Source organism: Melanerpes formicivorus, unplaced genomic scaffold (assembly GCF_026170545.1).
Source record: "Melanerpes formicivorus ecotype bairdi unplaced genomic scaffold, bMelFor1.0.p_v2 SCAF_19, whole genome shotgun sequence".
Taxonomy (NCBI): domain Eukaryota; kingdom Metazoa; phylum Chordata; class Aves; order Piciformes; family Picidae; genus Melanerpes; species Melanerpes formicivorus.
Genome location: NW_027142371.1, coordinates 5,229,526 through 5,244,626, shown reverse-complemented (window position 1 = coordinate 5,244,626; position 15,101 = coordinate 5,229,526). Strand labels below are relative to the sequence as shown.

The window sequence follows — 15,101 nt, the reverse complement described above, 5'->3', positions numbered from 1 at the left end:
TGAGCATACACAAGGAAAGCACAAAACTAAACCCAGGGTTGGTATTTGAGCTGCATGGTAACATCTGCTGAATCAATAGGAGAAAACAAAGCTCCTTCCCTGCTAAGGGATCTACCACAGAAAGAGCTGGAACCAACTCCCAGCTGTGGCACACGCTGAACTGTAGCTAGCACCAAGTTCTATAGCCTACGATGTCTGCAAGTTGCTAAGGTCAACACACCAATCACCTCAGGTTCTGAGCCATTCTGCAAAGAATACATTCACTTAGCCTTCTGATGAGACTGATTCACTTGCAGAATGGAACCTTTAATGTATCCAAAGTGCACTATTTTTAGACATCAATCACCTCTATACAGCTGTTTCCAGGCTAGGGCAGAAAGCATCCATTTACTGCACAGCTACTGCCTTGCAAAGCTGCTTTTGTTTCAACTCAGCTTTTGCTGTAACATTAAACAGTGGCTGATTCTTAAGAACCTACCTTCTCTTCTGTCTTTAATGCTGGCTTTGGAGGTTGAGGCTGAGGGACTTTGAAACCTAAAAGTTCCAACATATTTTCAGCTGCATTGCGTTTAGCAACCTTTTTGTTTGTGCCCATTCCTTCAGCTGTGTGTACACCAACTTTCACCTGGACAAAGAGGATTAAAAACCAAGTTCTTAAGCAGCAGTATGAGGATCCACTCCACTCATTAATGGTCTGTGACTCAACAATGCCATGAGTCACAAAACCGTTCAAGGGATCGTTATTCTAAGCAAGTTGTCATTTATTATCAATAATCATTGCCCCCCCCCAAGCACAAAAAAACCAAACAGAAGTCACCCAAACAACTGTGGTTCATCTTCTCACCTTGGCAGCAGCCTAAATGCTCAAAAATGGTATCACAGCTGGTATAAATTTTCCAAGTTGAAGCTACAGGGTTAGCAGATTTACAAATGTAATGGAAAGAAAGCAACTAATGTTCCTGTCTTGGCCAGGAGAGGAGGGAGGTCTGGAGAAGATATTTAATGATTAGAGGCTAGGAGATAGTCAGGATTGAAAATACTGCTGTGCCAGTGGGATTTGCAATGCAGAGTGCAGGAAGTGCTGTACTCTAAACCAGCACACAAAAATACAGGGGAAGGAGGAAATGAAGGATACTCAAATTCATGTTAATAAATTCTACACTGCAGAACATAAGCAGCTCAGTATCTCTACCAGAGCATTAATATTGCTGCTAATTAGAACATTAGGTGGTTACAACTTAAGACTCCTGGAGTCCTAGATGTACATTTATTTTTTTTAAACCATAATTCAGGTCACTTTTCTTGAACATTTATCTTAGAACCACAGAATCAGTCAGGGTTGGAAGGGACAACAAGGATCATCTAGTTCCAACCCCCCTGCCATGGGCAGGGACACCCCACACTAGATCAGGCTGGACAGAGTCTCGTCCAGCCTGGGCTTAAACACCTCCAGGGACAGCACCCCAACCACCTCCCTGGACAACCCATTCCAGGGCTTCACCACTCTCATGGTGAAGAACTTGCTCCTCACATCCAGCCTGAATCTCCCCACCTCCAGCTTCATTCCATTCCCCCTAGTCCTATCACTACCTGAGATCCTGAGAAGTCCCTCCCCAGCCTTCTTGTAGGCCCCCCTCAGATACTGGAAGGCCACAATTAGGTCACCTTGGAGCCCTCCCTTCTCCAGACTGAACAGCCCCAACTCCTTCAGTTTGTCCTCATAGGAGAGGTGCTCCAGCCCTCTGATCATCCTTGTGGCCCTTCTCTGGACACCTTCCAGCACCTCCATATCCCTCTTGTAATAGGGGCTCCAGAACTGGATGCAGTACTCCAGGTAGAGTCTCACCAGAGCTGAGTAGATGGGGAGAATCACCTCCCTTGACCTGCCGGCCACCCTTCTCTTGATGCAGCCCAGGATCTGATTGAATGTAGCCCACTAGAGACTCTCTCAATACATTTTAGGGAAATTTGGCCATAATCCTGTTAACTGTGTGTCATCATGATAACCTGATTACCATAAGCCAAAGAAAGAGCAAGACATCCCAGCCATGCAGCTGGATTTTGCCAGTTAACATACAAACCTGCATAACGAACTCCCTGCGCCTTGGAAGACCACGTTCTGTGATGAGCATGTACTCTGGTTCCTTCTCTTTCTTGGCCTGCTGTATCTGGGCAAGTCTGCTAATGGGATTCATTCCTTGACCATATTCTGGACTTGTTTGCAGCTGTGTAAAAACAATATTTAGGAAATAAGCCAAAATTGGTGACTGTTTGATTTAATAGACAAAAGGCCATCGTGCCACTGAATTGGTGCATCTCTAGGATTTAAAACCACTGAAACACAAGTTGCTAAATGAAACACAGGCACAGCCCAAAAGAAACAATCTATTTGGCTCTGCTGCCACAGCTGACGACATATAATCTGCCACTGGTAATAGTTTTACAAGTTCTAATCCTGCTATATTAGGAGGCACAGGCTTGCAGGAGAATTTGCACAAGCAAAATCATTCAAAACCCAAAGCTGTGAAGTCCAAGGCTTGAAAGTCAGGGCTTGATTTTCATGTGCCCCTCGTTCTCTTATAAGGCTCCTCCTCCCTCCTGAATTTACTGAGCACTGTTGTAAAACACAACCCCATTTAGAGGGGGAGCAAAAAACAATTTCATTTGCAGTGTCAGCCTGCTGATAGGCATTGAGCAGCTGATGAGTGTTTGTAATTACAAGGAAACATCTCTCTGCTGCTGATTATTTCTAGCAGCCACATTTCCAGCCCATTTGTCTCTTACCTTCACTATTGATTTTGTTTTCTTTTTGATTCGTGGCTTCATTTTCTCAACCGTAGGAAGGGGTGGTAGTTTTTTCAGTTCTTCTAGGACTGCTATTGCAGCATTTTTCTTTGAGATCTTCTTGCTCTTTCCTTCACCTTCACCCATGAATTCTCCAACTGACACCTTGGTAACGAAGCTCTTCATATGGGGAGGACCACTTTCCTTGGTCACCTGTTTCAGAGGGAAAAACTGAGTGAAAGCGTGATAAACACTTATTAAAAATGGTAGGGCACATTGGTTATAGCAAACTTCTCTCAAGAACTATGGATACAGAGACTTTTGATTCTCATACAATCCACAACTATTCGTAAATCATACTCACTCTAATAACATAACCCCACCCAAATTAACTTAAGACTTTAAAAAGATCAGATGCAGCAAGCAGAGAACAGTATTTACATAAGAGTCATTAACCCATCTCATTTAAGTTGCTGATTTACTCATTCAGTATTACAATATGACCCTTCTATTTCATACTTGAACACAGTTAACATCACCTCATTAGAGACATCATGTTCTGGTAACAGAACATTACAGAGCAAGCAATTGAGCAGGATCCAGCATTTTAGTTCAGAAGTAAGAGAATTCTGGAGACATCTAGGAGATAGTTGCCTGCTATAGATTTAGCTTTTAACTCCATGCATAAGACATCATACTTTGAAATATCCATAAAGTAAAAACTGAATGAAGAGCTTCCACCCACAACTGGCTTTGTCTGGCAGTAATTTTTACCAGTGATGCTCAGGCTGGTCTGCAATAATTGAAAGCCTCAGGTAAAATTACATAGAACAGTTTTAGAAGCAATTTAGCTACACACAGTTGTGTTTTCTTACTATAATAATTCAGAGAGTCAGATGTTACTCTGCCAGCTCAGGAAAGCAGCATAAATTAATACTTTAGTGGAACAGAGATGCTCCTATGGAAGCTGTTGATTTAAGGTAACTAAAATTATCAAGGAGAGGCAAAGAGGCAGCAAGCAGCAGGCCAAAGGGAAAGGAAAGATGCACATGAGGGCAGCTCATGGCAGGAAAAGAAACCTACTTGTGAGATTCTGCAACTTGCGGGTAGTCCACATCAGTGCTTCATTAAGCAAATACTTCCATCAGTGTCTGTCAGAGTGAGCTACACTCTTTTGCCTCAGCTCTGCACTTGGATGTTCTAACCACTAGTGTGGGGCTGTGTTTTGTTTCTCCACTGATTTTTCAAAAAGCTTGGGAAAAAGATTGCACAGACAACCCCAGCACAGCTGTTCACTTGGGGCATGGGTTTAGTGCGAGAACTTGTGAACAGGTGGAGTGTCCTTTTGGTCTTTACCAACTCTGAGACAATCAGGGCGACTGTCAAAGGTAAAAGGGTATTCACAACTAACAAGGCATGTTACAAGTCAGTTGTTTGGGTTATCTAGAGAGAGACTCACTTAATGTGTACCCTTGATATTCTAACCAAAACAAATCTCGAGCTTGTAAAACAAACATACCTCAAAATTCACAGGCAAGTTCCTTTTAAGTGCAATCTCAAAAACTTGGCTTATTTCAGATTTATTGAGATTTTCATCATCTGGTTCTTTTCCGTTAACCTAAAAGAAGCATACTCTATTTAAAATAAAGATCCTATTAGATTGAATTTTATCCATCCAACCAGTCTACTCAACTCTCAAAATTTTAAGTGGTCTAACCTTCACTGCCCCTGTATGGGAGTGTGTAGAAATGCAGCACACGCACTACGCAACTGAACCCTGAGCAGCTCATTTCAGGTGTATGTGTGAAAGCTAACAAACCTTATTTTCATGTGCTCGGTGCAGGGAAGGACAAATGGAACGAGGCCAATAGGTTTAAAAATCTATTTATGGAAAAGCTGCAGTGTTAAATGAACTGATTTCCAAATGGAAGTACCTTCATGAAATGCCGTTTTCGTACACTGATTGGACGTTTGTACCGAAAGCGCTAAGACAGCATCAGATAAGAGAAAGGGCAGGAAAATAAAGATTCTGAGAATGGGACCAATGTGAATAAAGGATGGCTAATCAGACCCTGCCATAGTCCTGTCTCTTGATGTGCTCCCTTCTCTGTGCTTCATCTGTAGCTTTTTATTTTCCTCATCTGAAGAGCATACTAGCTGGAAGTTGTCTGAAATCAAATGGTGTACCTCTGAGAATTTACACCTGCTAGGAGCACAGCAGTGCCAGGTGAAGCTTACATACAGGCACTTCTGTGTATCTCCAGGTGAAACACTGATTGTGATTCCAAATATGTCTTCACTGATGTTGGGATCAACATGAACTCAGAGGCATGGTAAGAGCAACAGAGAAATTTTAAGATTTAAGTCCAGCAGTGATATTGGAAAGATCATGATAAAGATGAACAGCATCAATTTCACCAATTATATCATGCCACAACACCAGTTATGCAACCAGGTAACAAAAATGATTTAAATACCTCCTAGGAGCAGCAGAAACATGCTAGAGAGCTCTCACTGATTAAAAGTAGTTTTGATGGCAGTAAGCATCCCCAGTACCTGTTACTAACTAGTTAGATTAAACCCGGAAGGGAAAAGTTTTCCCACCACTTACAGCAGGCACTTTCCATCTCAGAACAAACAGTAAGTCAGATTAATCTGTGGTTTGCACTGCTCCCACTGTCCCATCAGATTTTGCACTATGGGTACATTTCAGGTTCAAGCTGCAAACGTTTCAGAAGACACCATATAGTCCAACATCCTTTAACAGTGGTGACATCTGATACTCCTGATCATCCTGATACTACACCCAGTCTCCGACCTCTATGTGGAGGCATACACAGGGTAGCCTTCACCTCTGCAGAAACTGAGACCACTTGATGGCACCACTCCCACAGGAGCATTAGACTGCAAGAGAAATGTGGAGGTATCTTCTAGGCCAGGGAAGCCAGGCTGTACCTCAGCAGAAGGCACAGTGTAGGTAAAAAGTTGAAAGCCTTGATCATCATATTCTAAAACCTATTTCACATGCAATCAGTAAGTTCACAAGGAATAGTTTCACAGACCCAGCAAAAAAATATTTGACCTACTATGTTCTTGTTTTGGTATGGCCTAGGTGTTACACCAAGTTTACTACCAGCACCTGTAGGAATGATCTGTCACTGCCCTCACTGCCAAAACTTCAGCACAACCATTTTAATACCAAACACTTTCCCCCCTCCTTGCAATGTCAAATGTACTCTAGTTTTTAAACCTCTGACACTTGTGCTTGCCAAGGTGACCAGGACTTCTCTTCATGGGATTAGATTTGTTCCATTTCATAACTTCCAAGAGGATACAAATAAGTAACATGAAATTACATGCTATACCACAGTGTACTTTGACACATTCCAAGTCTGTTCACAGTGTAAAATACAGTACTGCTCTTCAATACCTCTCTCTAAAAAAGAGCAAATGAATAGCAAATAGCCAGGAACAGGCTTACTGTGGTGGGTTAACACCCATTCTGAAAAACCAGGAAGGAGGGCTTGTGACTGCTTAGCCCTCCCTGCAGAGTGTTTTCCCCGCTGGGAAACTGAGTCTATTCCACTCCCCCTCCCTGCCCAGCTAGGGTATAAAAAGGAGGGCATTGGAGTCATTAGCTCTCCTTTTTGGCTCCTGCCTCTCCTGGACAAGAGCTACTGCAGCTGAATTCCTGCTCTTCTGCCACGTGGTTGGGCCTGATCCTTCTCCCTGCTGCCTCCGTGCCTCTTCAGAGAGAGAGGCTGGTTTTGCATTCTTGTTTCCCCTCCCCCATCCAGCCTTGTTCCTTGCCCTTGTGAACCTTACCTGTTATTGTTACATATATATATTGTTTGAGGAAAACTCTTTACCTCTCTACTTCCAGGCCAACTCCAAATTATTGCTTGGTGGATTTGCTCCTTCCCTTTCCTTTTTTCCTCTCTGTTGGGAGGGAGGAATGGGGAGCAGGGGAGAGATTCTCAGCCTTGCCCTGACCTGAGCTCTTAACTCCCAGTTAAGGCTCAAACCACCACACTTACCAATTCTTTTGCCCCTATTTGACTTCTGTGCCATTTTAGAAATAAAAAAGAATCACACAGACATGCTCTCCCCCACTTTCCCTGTCCCTGCACACCTCCAGGCAGATGGTCTACAAGGTCAGCTTTTGCAGTAGTTTCATCATGTGCACATAGACAAAACTCTCCAAGGGATCTATGCCTCAATCAGAACGAGACCACAAATAAGCATTTAGCACTCTTGGCTCTCAAATTGGTCAAATCAATCTCTAACAAGTGGGAAGGAAAAAAAAAAGGAGGAAACAAAAAATGATTAAAAAAACCTCCCTTTATGAGGGATTTTGCTCTTTCTTAGGAACTCTTTCAACGTGCCCTTTCTCACAGCACGCTTACATGCAAATGATGAAAACCAGTGGAGTTGCTTGTTAGAGCTACACCGATTTCAACTGAGCTTTCAGGCTGTTTTCTTCCATGGTAAGGGTAAAAAGAGCAGCTGGTATTTACCAAGTAACACAGAAGCTATTCTGGTTTTAGGATTTTTAGGCAAGATTTAGACTTTCTGTCTAAAAACTGTGCTAGAAAGCCTAACTGTCTATGTTTGCTAAGCTTTAAATCAGTGCTTTATCATCTCTGACTGCAAATATGCAAAGTAGCCCTGCTGCAACTCTGCAATCAGACCAATTCATGTTGGAATGGTCCTTAGGAGGTCTCCTCATACAGCCTCCTACTCAGAGCAGAGCAGACTCAAATTGAATTGGATTGCTCAGGCAGGGCTTTGTCCACTTGAGAGCTAATATTATCACATTTTCTTCCTACCACTTGTTTCTAAATTTGCAGTCTGACAAAGTGTGGGAAATGGTCTTTCTTACCCTTAAAGTCTAATCATTTTATTCAATGATTTCCTCTTAAGCACTGAATATTTTCTGGTTTAAAACTACAAGATCAACCCCCTGTAAATGCACACATTTGTAACATAAAAGCCATCTTTAAAATTACAAAATTACCTCTCCCCCCACAAAGAAATATAAGAGAATGTAAGAGTCCAAGCTTAAGAATGCTCTGTTTACACACACACACACACAAATGGGATATACAACAATAACTGCATGTAAAAAGGAAAAATTACTTGGCAGGAAAATTACTGGCAACATCAAATGACAGTAGGAGGCATCAGGATGATATCTGCTTCTGAAAGCTTTATTTGCCTCCATTACACACAGGCACTACAAGAGCATCCCTTATGCTCCTTCACTACTGTAGCCTTCAAGCTCCTCGCCTCCCTGAATGCAAGAATGAACAGGGCTCACTAAAAAACTTCCTTATTTTATCTTCTCTCTTGTCTAGTGCAGGCTGGATGTGAGGAGGAGGTTCTTCACCATGAGAGTGGTGAAGCCCTGGAATGGGTTGTCCAGGGAGGTGGTTGGGGCCTTGTCCCTGGAGGTGTTTAAGACCAGGCTGGACGAGGCTCTGTCCAGCCTGATCTAGTGTGGGGTGTCCCTGCCCATGGCAGGGGGGTTGGAACTAGATGATCCTTGTGGTCCCTTCCAACCCTGACTGATACTATGATACTACTATGATACAAATCCAGCAATTCCCTCAGATGCTCCCAAAACTGCAGGGGAAAGCCACAAATATTAACAAATTTAGCATTTCAATACCAAACTTTACATTAAGACTTGAATTATCCAAGGGCTTGTTATAGAACACTACTCTCCATTCAAAGGACTGCTCTCCTTAACCACAGCTGCATTTCTTGCTGTTCCTTTTGTAGGAACAGTAAGACCCTGCTCTGGCAGGGGGGGTTGGACTTAATGATCTTCACAGGTCACTTCCCACCTCTACCATTCTGTGAAGTTTGTCCAAGTCAAACATAAATATCAAACTAAAATGACAAATATGAACATTGAAGCCACTTGCCCAGCATACATACAGCAGGGTCAAGAAAGGAATCAGCTCTTAGTGAGCTTGCAACTGCTTTAGTCATGATTCTCCCTTCTTGCAATCTCTTGCATCACTCACAGCAGTATTTCCCTTATCAGATCCTTATAGAAAAGAGGCTCTGTAGGTGTACTTCCTTCACCTCTCATTTCCAGCCCTCACACTGAATGGGGCAGCCTACAGGAAAGCACGTGTGGTCACGTACAGACAACTGCACTGTTTGTTCTGAAGACCTCACATTACTCAACTTCAAACACAACTCTGCAAATACTCAGGAAGTCACTTGTACAGAAGCATTTCTAAAGAAGTGAACAGAAAATAATTCAGTTACATCTGATCCTCTTATTTTCTGCAGCTCGACTCCTTGGGTCCAGACACACAACGCTGCTACCTGAGGTGAAGAAAGTGCTGATGACAGAAGATTATCTCTAAGAGGGTGACTGAAGAAAGGGGATGTTAAACATCACTGACACAGAATGAAAATACTCAGGAATTTGGGGCTCCCTTGCACTGGAAAGGAACATCCCTTTCAGGCATGACCTCTCCTGCATGAAGACCCCCAGCCTGTCTCTGATCACATCAGTTCTAGATTTCAGCTCAGAACTTATCTCCACTTTTTCTGCTTCTATTCCCAGCACCACTCCCTTCTCCCCCAAAAGCATTTGTAATCCCTTGACTCTTAACAGCTTCCAATAGTCTACATTCCTCCAAGAGAGCTTTCCATTACCTGAATCATTACCAGTGCCTCCTAGACTTCTTCCCTGAACCTTCAGACCCAATGTTTTTGCCTTATTGCCTGGAATAGAAAGTGCTGGGCACCCATATAAATACATGGGATACAAAATAGCTTCCTATATTCATTATCTAAATGTGTGTATGAGTTTATTATTTCCATGAACTTGCTGCTCCTCAAGAACTTCCATGGTTCTTTCCAACATCATGGAGGAGATTTGCCCAGGAAGCAAACCCATGTCTGATTTCTGTTGCCCACACCTGAATACAAGTACCCCATTTACACACTTCTCCAGAAGGCTGTATATGATCTGTACCTGATAAGATATTAGTTCCTATCTATGCTTCCAGTGCTCATATCTGACAGATGTCTATAGCATTGCTGTGGAAAAACATGACAGCAAAAGAATTAATATAACTTCATTTGGGACAACTCCAATTGCATAGAAATCTATGTTTTTAAATCAAAGTGTTTCTATTGACATGAGTAGGCCAACACCACTACTCAATTCAATTCCACAACTGCCATCTTCCTCTCAATAAGGAAAGAAATCTGCAACAGCATCTCAGTTTATCTTGGCAATTTATGCTTATAACACTCAGATGAATTCCCACCTCTGGTTTCTCAGGCAAGGGCTCATTCTGCAGAACTTTCAGTGCTTTAGCAGCTGCATCATGCTTAGCAGCCTGTCTTGTTCTTCCTTTCCCATGAAACTGCTGCCCTCCAATTGAAAGCTCAACTTGATAAAGTAAGGGCCCAACAGGAAATGGGTAAAAGTACCTGCAAAGAGAGATTCAAATCAGCAAACAGTTTGGCCTACAAGGTAAACAAATATAAGTTATAGATGGATGAATGTCCTGGCCATCAATAACCACAACTCAGCACTGAAGCCCCAGTATTAATAAGCTAAACTTTGCTTTAAAATCTAAAAGCTTTTAGGGAGAGACTTCTGAAACAGAGCACTGGCAGTTCTTGTTTTACAACAGGAACACATTTATAACCAACTACAGCATGGAAAAACAATGCAACTGCACTCTATAGGCTTAGCATGCCAGCCAGTTTTGAGTTCTCAGCTCCTATGCCCACATAAACTTGTTTAAACTGAAGCTGTAGAAAAAGCACTGAACTGTTCTGCTCAATTTTGCTTTTCCACAGAAAGGAAATGTAAGAAATATTTGGCTAGTATTTAGCTAGTCACTTCACAAAGCTGGCTACATCCAAATACCCTCAAAAACACTGCAGCATGTGATTCAGTTCCCGTTTTCCTCCTCTTCTACTCCTCACCACGGGAAAACAAACCAAACCACCCACCCACACTTAAATAAGACAAATTACAGGTATTAATGGGGCAGCTTCATGAGCTGGCTGTTTCAAGCTGAATACTTCTTTAAGGGATGTGTTATTTTTACCTAGTTTTTGGAAGACAGTATCAAAGCACTGAATGATTAGAGCAGGAGCTGAAAGATAAGAGACTGCAAAATCAAAAGATTCAACACCGCATACCGTGGAGGGTAAGTGCCACCTCTCATAGTGTAGTTGTAAGTGGATCTCATCCCTGTGTAAGGATCGATAGGTTTGTACATAGGTTTCTTTCCCAGCTTCATGCAAAGTGCATTTAACTCCACTGTGGGGGTTACACTGTCTAAATAGAAAGGAATATAAAGAGAATTGTCCAACTGGTGCAAGGAACCGAAACAAGCTGAACTCTCACGCGGTCTCAAAGCAGGGCAAAATGAGCTCAAGGTTTGCTATATGCAGTATCTTAATGAATTCTGAATAAAAAAGCTAATGAACAGAGAAAACAAGTCTGTATGACACATGTCAAATGATCAGCCTAGTACAGCTGTGGCAAATCTTGCTACAAAACCTGGGAATTTGCTGGGGGCAAGTCTTATGTTGTACTTTGTGTACCTAACAACGCAGTTTGCAGAACAGAAACTTGCCTGCCCCAAAAATGCTTTCAAATTAAATTAACAGACATGCTACACATCTTCTGTGTCCACTGTTCACTGAGAATGATCAGGACACTGAGATTCTTGAACATGTCTAGAGAAGGGCAATGAGGCTGGTGAGAGGCTTCGAGCACAAGCCCTGTGAGGAGAGGCTGAGGGAGCTGGGGTTCTTTAGCCTGGAGAAGAGGAGGCTCAGGGGAGACCTTATTGCTGTCTACAACTACCTGAAGGGAGGTTGTAGCCAGGAGGGGGTTGGTCTCTTCTCCCAGGCAACCAGCACCAGAACAAGAGGACACAGTCTCAAGCTGTGCCAGGGGAGGTTTAGGCTGGATGTTAGGAAGAAATTCTACACAGAGTGATTGCCCATTGGAATGTGCTGCCCAGGGAGGTGGTGGAGTCACCATCCCTGGAGGTGTTCAAAAAGGGATCGGATGTGGCACTTGAAGCCATGGTTTAGTGGTAATGAGCTGTTGGGTGACAGGTTGGACTTGATGATCTCTGAGGTCATTTCCAACCTTATTGATTCTATGACCTTTCTTCCTGTACTCAATGACCTAAAAGGGCTTTTATGACTCTCTGCTTTCAAATTGCAACTGGCTCTTCAAAGGAAGGTACTGAGTGCTGCAAACACTGCTAACTGAGCACTGCAAATACTTCTCTAGACTCAAATGCCACATGGATGAATAACTGACTTCCTGACTATTTTCATTTGAGAAAGAAGTCACATAAATGGTCAGATTCTCTATCACAGGCCTCACTGGCTCAAACATTAGTGTGGACTCTTTGCCTTCTAACAAAACAGTGTTGTGCAACTGCCAAAAGAAAATGTAATCATGGAACAGGTTCACCAACAACATAAGTAGTTGCTAGCTTCTAATATTTTCACTGCTGACTGTACAAAGTGTTTCTAAAGAAAGAATTTAGGTGCTAGCAGAATGCAACTGGCACAGAACATAAGTTCTAACCTTTCCTGAGCATACCAATACTGTCCCAATAGCTGGATTCTAGTGATTAGGAAGACATGCAAAATAATTGTGTGTCCTGCTGAGATGTGAAGCTAGTTCATGATTTCAAATATATCTTAAAAGGAACTTTAGTAAAGAAACTCATACAGAATGAGCTACAACATGAATGCTTTCATACAAAGCAACATCTACTTCCCTTTACAAAAGTGTAACTGATCCAATCCCTCAACACCAATTTCACAGTTTTGGGCTACGTTGTTTTGTGTGTGTTTGGGTTTTAACTAAACATTTCCAAAGCTCTGTTGTCAAGTTTTTGAATGGCCAGGGGAGGTTTAGGCTTGAGGTGAGGAGAAAGTTCTTCACAGAGAGAGTTGTTAGCTGTTGGAATGTGCTGCCCAGGGAGGTGGTGGAGTCACCATCCCTGGAGGCGTTCAAGAGGGGATTGGACGTGGCACTTGGTGCCATGGTTTAGTAGTCATGAAGTCTTGGGTGACAGGTTGGACTTCCAACCTTGGTGATTCTATGATTAGGCCAACATAGTATCACAGTATCATTCAGGGTTGGAAGGGACCACAAGGATCATCTAGTTCCACCCCCCCTGCCATGGGCAGGGACACCCCACACTAGATCAGGCTGGCCAGAGCCTCATCCAGCCTGGTCTTAAACACCTCCAGGGACAGGGCCTCGACCACCTCCCTGGACAACCCATTCCAGGGTTTCACCACTCTCATGGTGAAGAACTTCCTCCTCACATCTAGCCTGAATCTCCCCACATGTTCACCTGCTGTGCAGAAGATCATCCTTTGCTTTGAGTTCCTCATTGTTTTGTTTGGAATTTTTTTTATTTAGTTTTGGTTTCTTTAAGATTAAGATAAACATCTCTTCCAGGGTTGCACCAAGGGTTACAACACAAACCTGTAAGTTAAGCTGTGGGAGGACTTGATGGAAAACCCCTACACTTGGAACTTGCTGATTAGCATCATGGTTTTTATCATGTCACCTACAACACTAAGATTAAACCAAAACGATGCTCTCGGGAAACCTGACAATTGCCATTGTTAAACAGACAGAATCCTTATGCGCTTGGAAAATCCACCCCAAACCCAGAGAGGTGTATTCTCTACACTGTTTTTCAGCAAGCAGTTTTCTCTGGGCTGTACCTGGATTCTTGCCTTCACTACGAGCCGGACGAGCCGTAGGCTTGGGGAACTTTGTCCCTTCCAAAGCTTTGGCAGCTGCCGCATGTTGCGCTTTTTTAATACTAGTTCCTTCAGCTTCCCAGTGCTGGTCCCCAAGAGTCAGCTGCACTGTAAATACCTCAAACATAGAAGCAGAATTTTATTAGGAGCCACTTCAGCACTCACAGTATTTACTAGACTCTCTCACACAAAACAAAGGGTCTGATAGCAATGCAAGCGCTGAGAATGCAGTAACCAAAGCTCTCCTCCAGGACCACATCACCCCCGCCACTTCCATGATTGCTGAGCTGAGAATGTCACAGTAACTGCAGCTAGCAACCAGCCTTTTTGGCTAAAACCCAAAAGATACAATGTGCATAGAGGTGACAGCTACATGGATACTGCTATGACAACATTACTCTGGACAGCAGCCTTGTAATTCAGACTTCCCTATTCCACAGAGCTCAGTTCTTGCTTCAATACAGTGGGGGCTTTTCTAATGTTATTTTTTGGCAGCTTGAAGGAAAGTTAAGTTCACACTGCACCATAAAAGCTTCTACATGCCCACAGGTGAACACAAGTCTTCTTGCTGTATCTGTGGGATAAGGAAGGATATATATTGCTCTGCATTGTCACAAATCGATTGGACACCAGCAAGCCAAGGTGTCCTTGGTAATTAAATGCAGTTTAATTTCAAGTAGATGAAAATACAACTGAGAAGATGCCTTGAATGTTAATCCAGTACTTTTTGTATATGCAGACCTTGCCTCCTTTGAACACTGAGGCTGACTTTACACATTTTGGACAAAATATTTTAGTTCTTAATAATATTCAGTTGCAAGGCAATTCGTCTAACATACAACACACACTGCTCCAGGAAACACCTGAAGGAGACAGATTAAACAGGTGCATCCCAAGGCTGATTTTCTTGTATGCCTTCACCTCAGCTCTTACAACAATAGAAGAGTAAGAATTTCAAGTTCTCTTCTTCAGTGTTCTTTGAATTAACACAAAGTGCTCGCTTGTTTGCTGTGCTCCTGGAAAACTCTCTCTGCATCTGAGCCCAAAGGAATTGTGTGTCACTGAGGTTCTGACACGTGAAAGATATGCCATGATATGGGATGCACACCACAGGCTGGCACACCCAAGGCATTCTTACACTCCTGCTGTGAAAAACTAAAGATCCTTTTGTTAAAGTAACTGTTCCAGAGCAGCTGAAGGAACATTCAAGTGCTGTTCATTCATACTGTGCTTCAGGCAGTACAGAACAGCTACCACAATCCTTGTTTTCCAAACATTGGTCAATCAGGAGAGAAAGGTTTGTTCAATTTACAACTAGAACAGAGTCATGGCAAAGCAACATTCAGTTATGATGTGCACAAGAGAAAAACTCCTCATTTTAAATAGCAAAACTTTTTCTGGGCATAACAACAGCTATAAATTTGTACCTTGACAACTACCCAGACAGAGAAGCTCAACAGCTCCTTATGTAGCAGTTTTCCTAAAGAAATGATTGCCACAAATCCTCCTGTCTCTCA

At 42.8% G+C, this 15,101-nt stretch overlaps 1 protein-coding gene across 6 annotated transcripts in view; it reads right to left on the bottom strand.

The window, feature by feature from the left end:
• The window catches only part of STAU1 (staufen double-stranded RNA binding protein 1), a 36,136-nt gene that overhangs the window by 8,342 nt on the left and 12,693 nt on the right, over positions 1 to 15,101 (bottom strand). For 3 of the 6 annotated variants that reach the window (XM_068149886.1, XM_068149883.1, XM_068149884.1), the window contains 7 exons: positions 13,546 to 13,702; positions 10,972 to 11,110; positions 10,083 to 10,248; positions 4,304 to 4,402; positions 2,785 to 3,015; positions 2,082 to 2,225; positions 479 to 625 (listed from right to left, as the gene is read on the bottom strand). In XM_068149886.1, coding sequence (XP_068005987.1) covers positions 479 to 625; positions 2,082 to 2,225; positions 2,785 to 3,015; positions 4,304 to 4,402; positions 10,083 to 10,248; positions 10,972 to 11,110; positions 13,546 to 13,702 — 1,083 coding nt within the window. The remainder of the gene's footprint in view (positions 1 to 478; positions 626 to 2,081; positions 2,226 to 2,784; positions 3,016 to 4,303; positions 4,403 to 10,082; positions 10,249 to 10,971; positions 11,111 to 13,545; positions 13,703 to 15,101) is intronic. The other 3 variants (XM_068149885.1, XM_068149887.1, XM_068149889.1) reach the window with 3 other exon arrangements.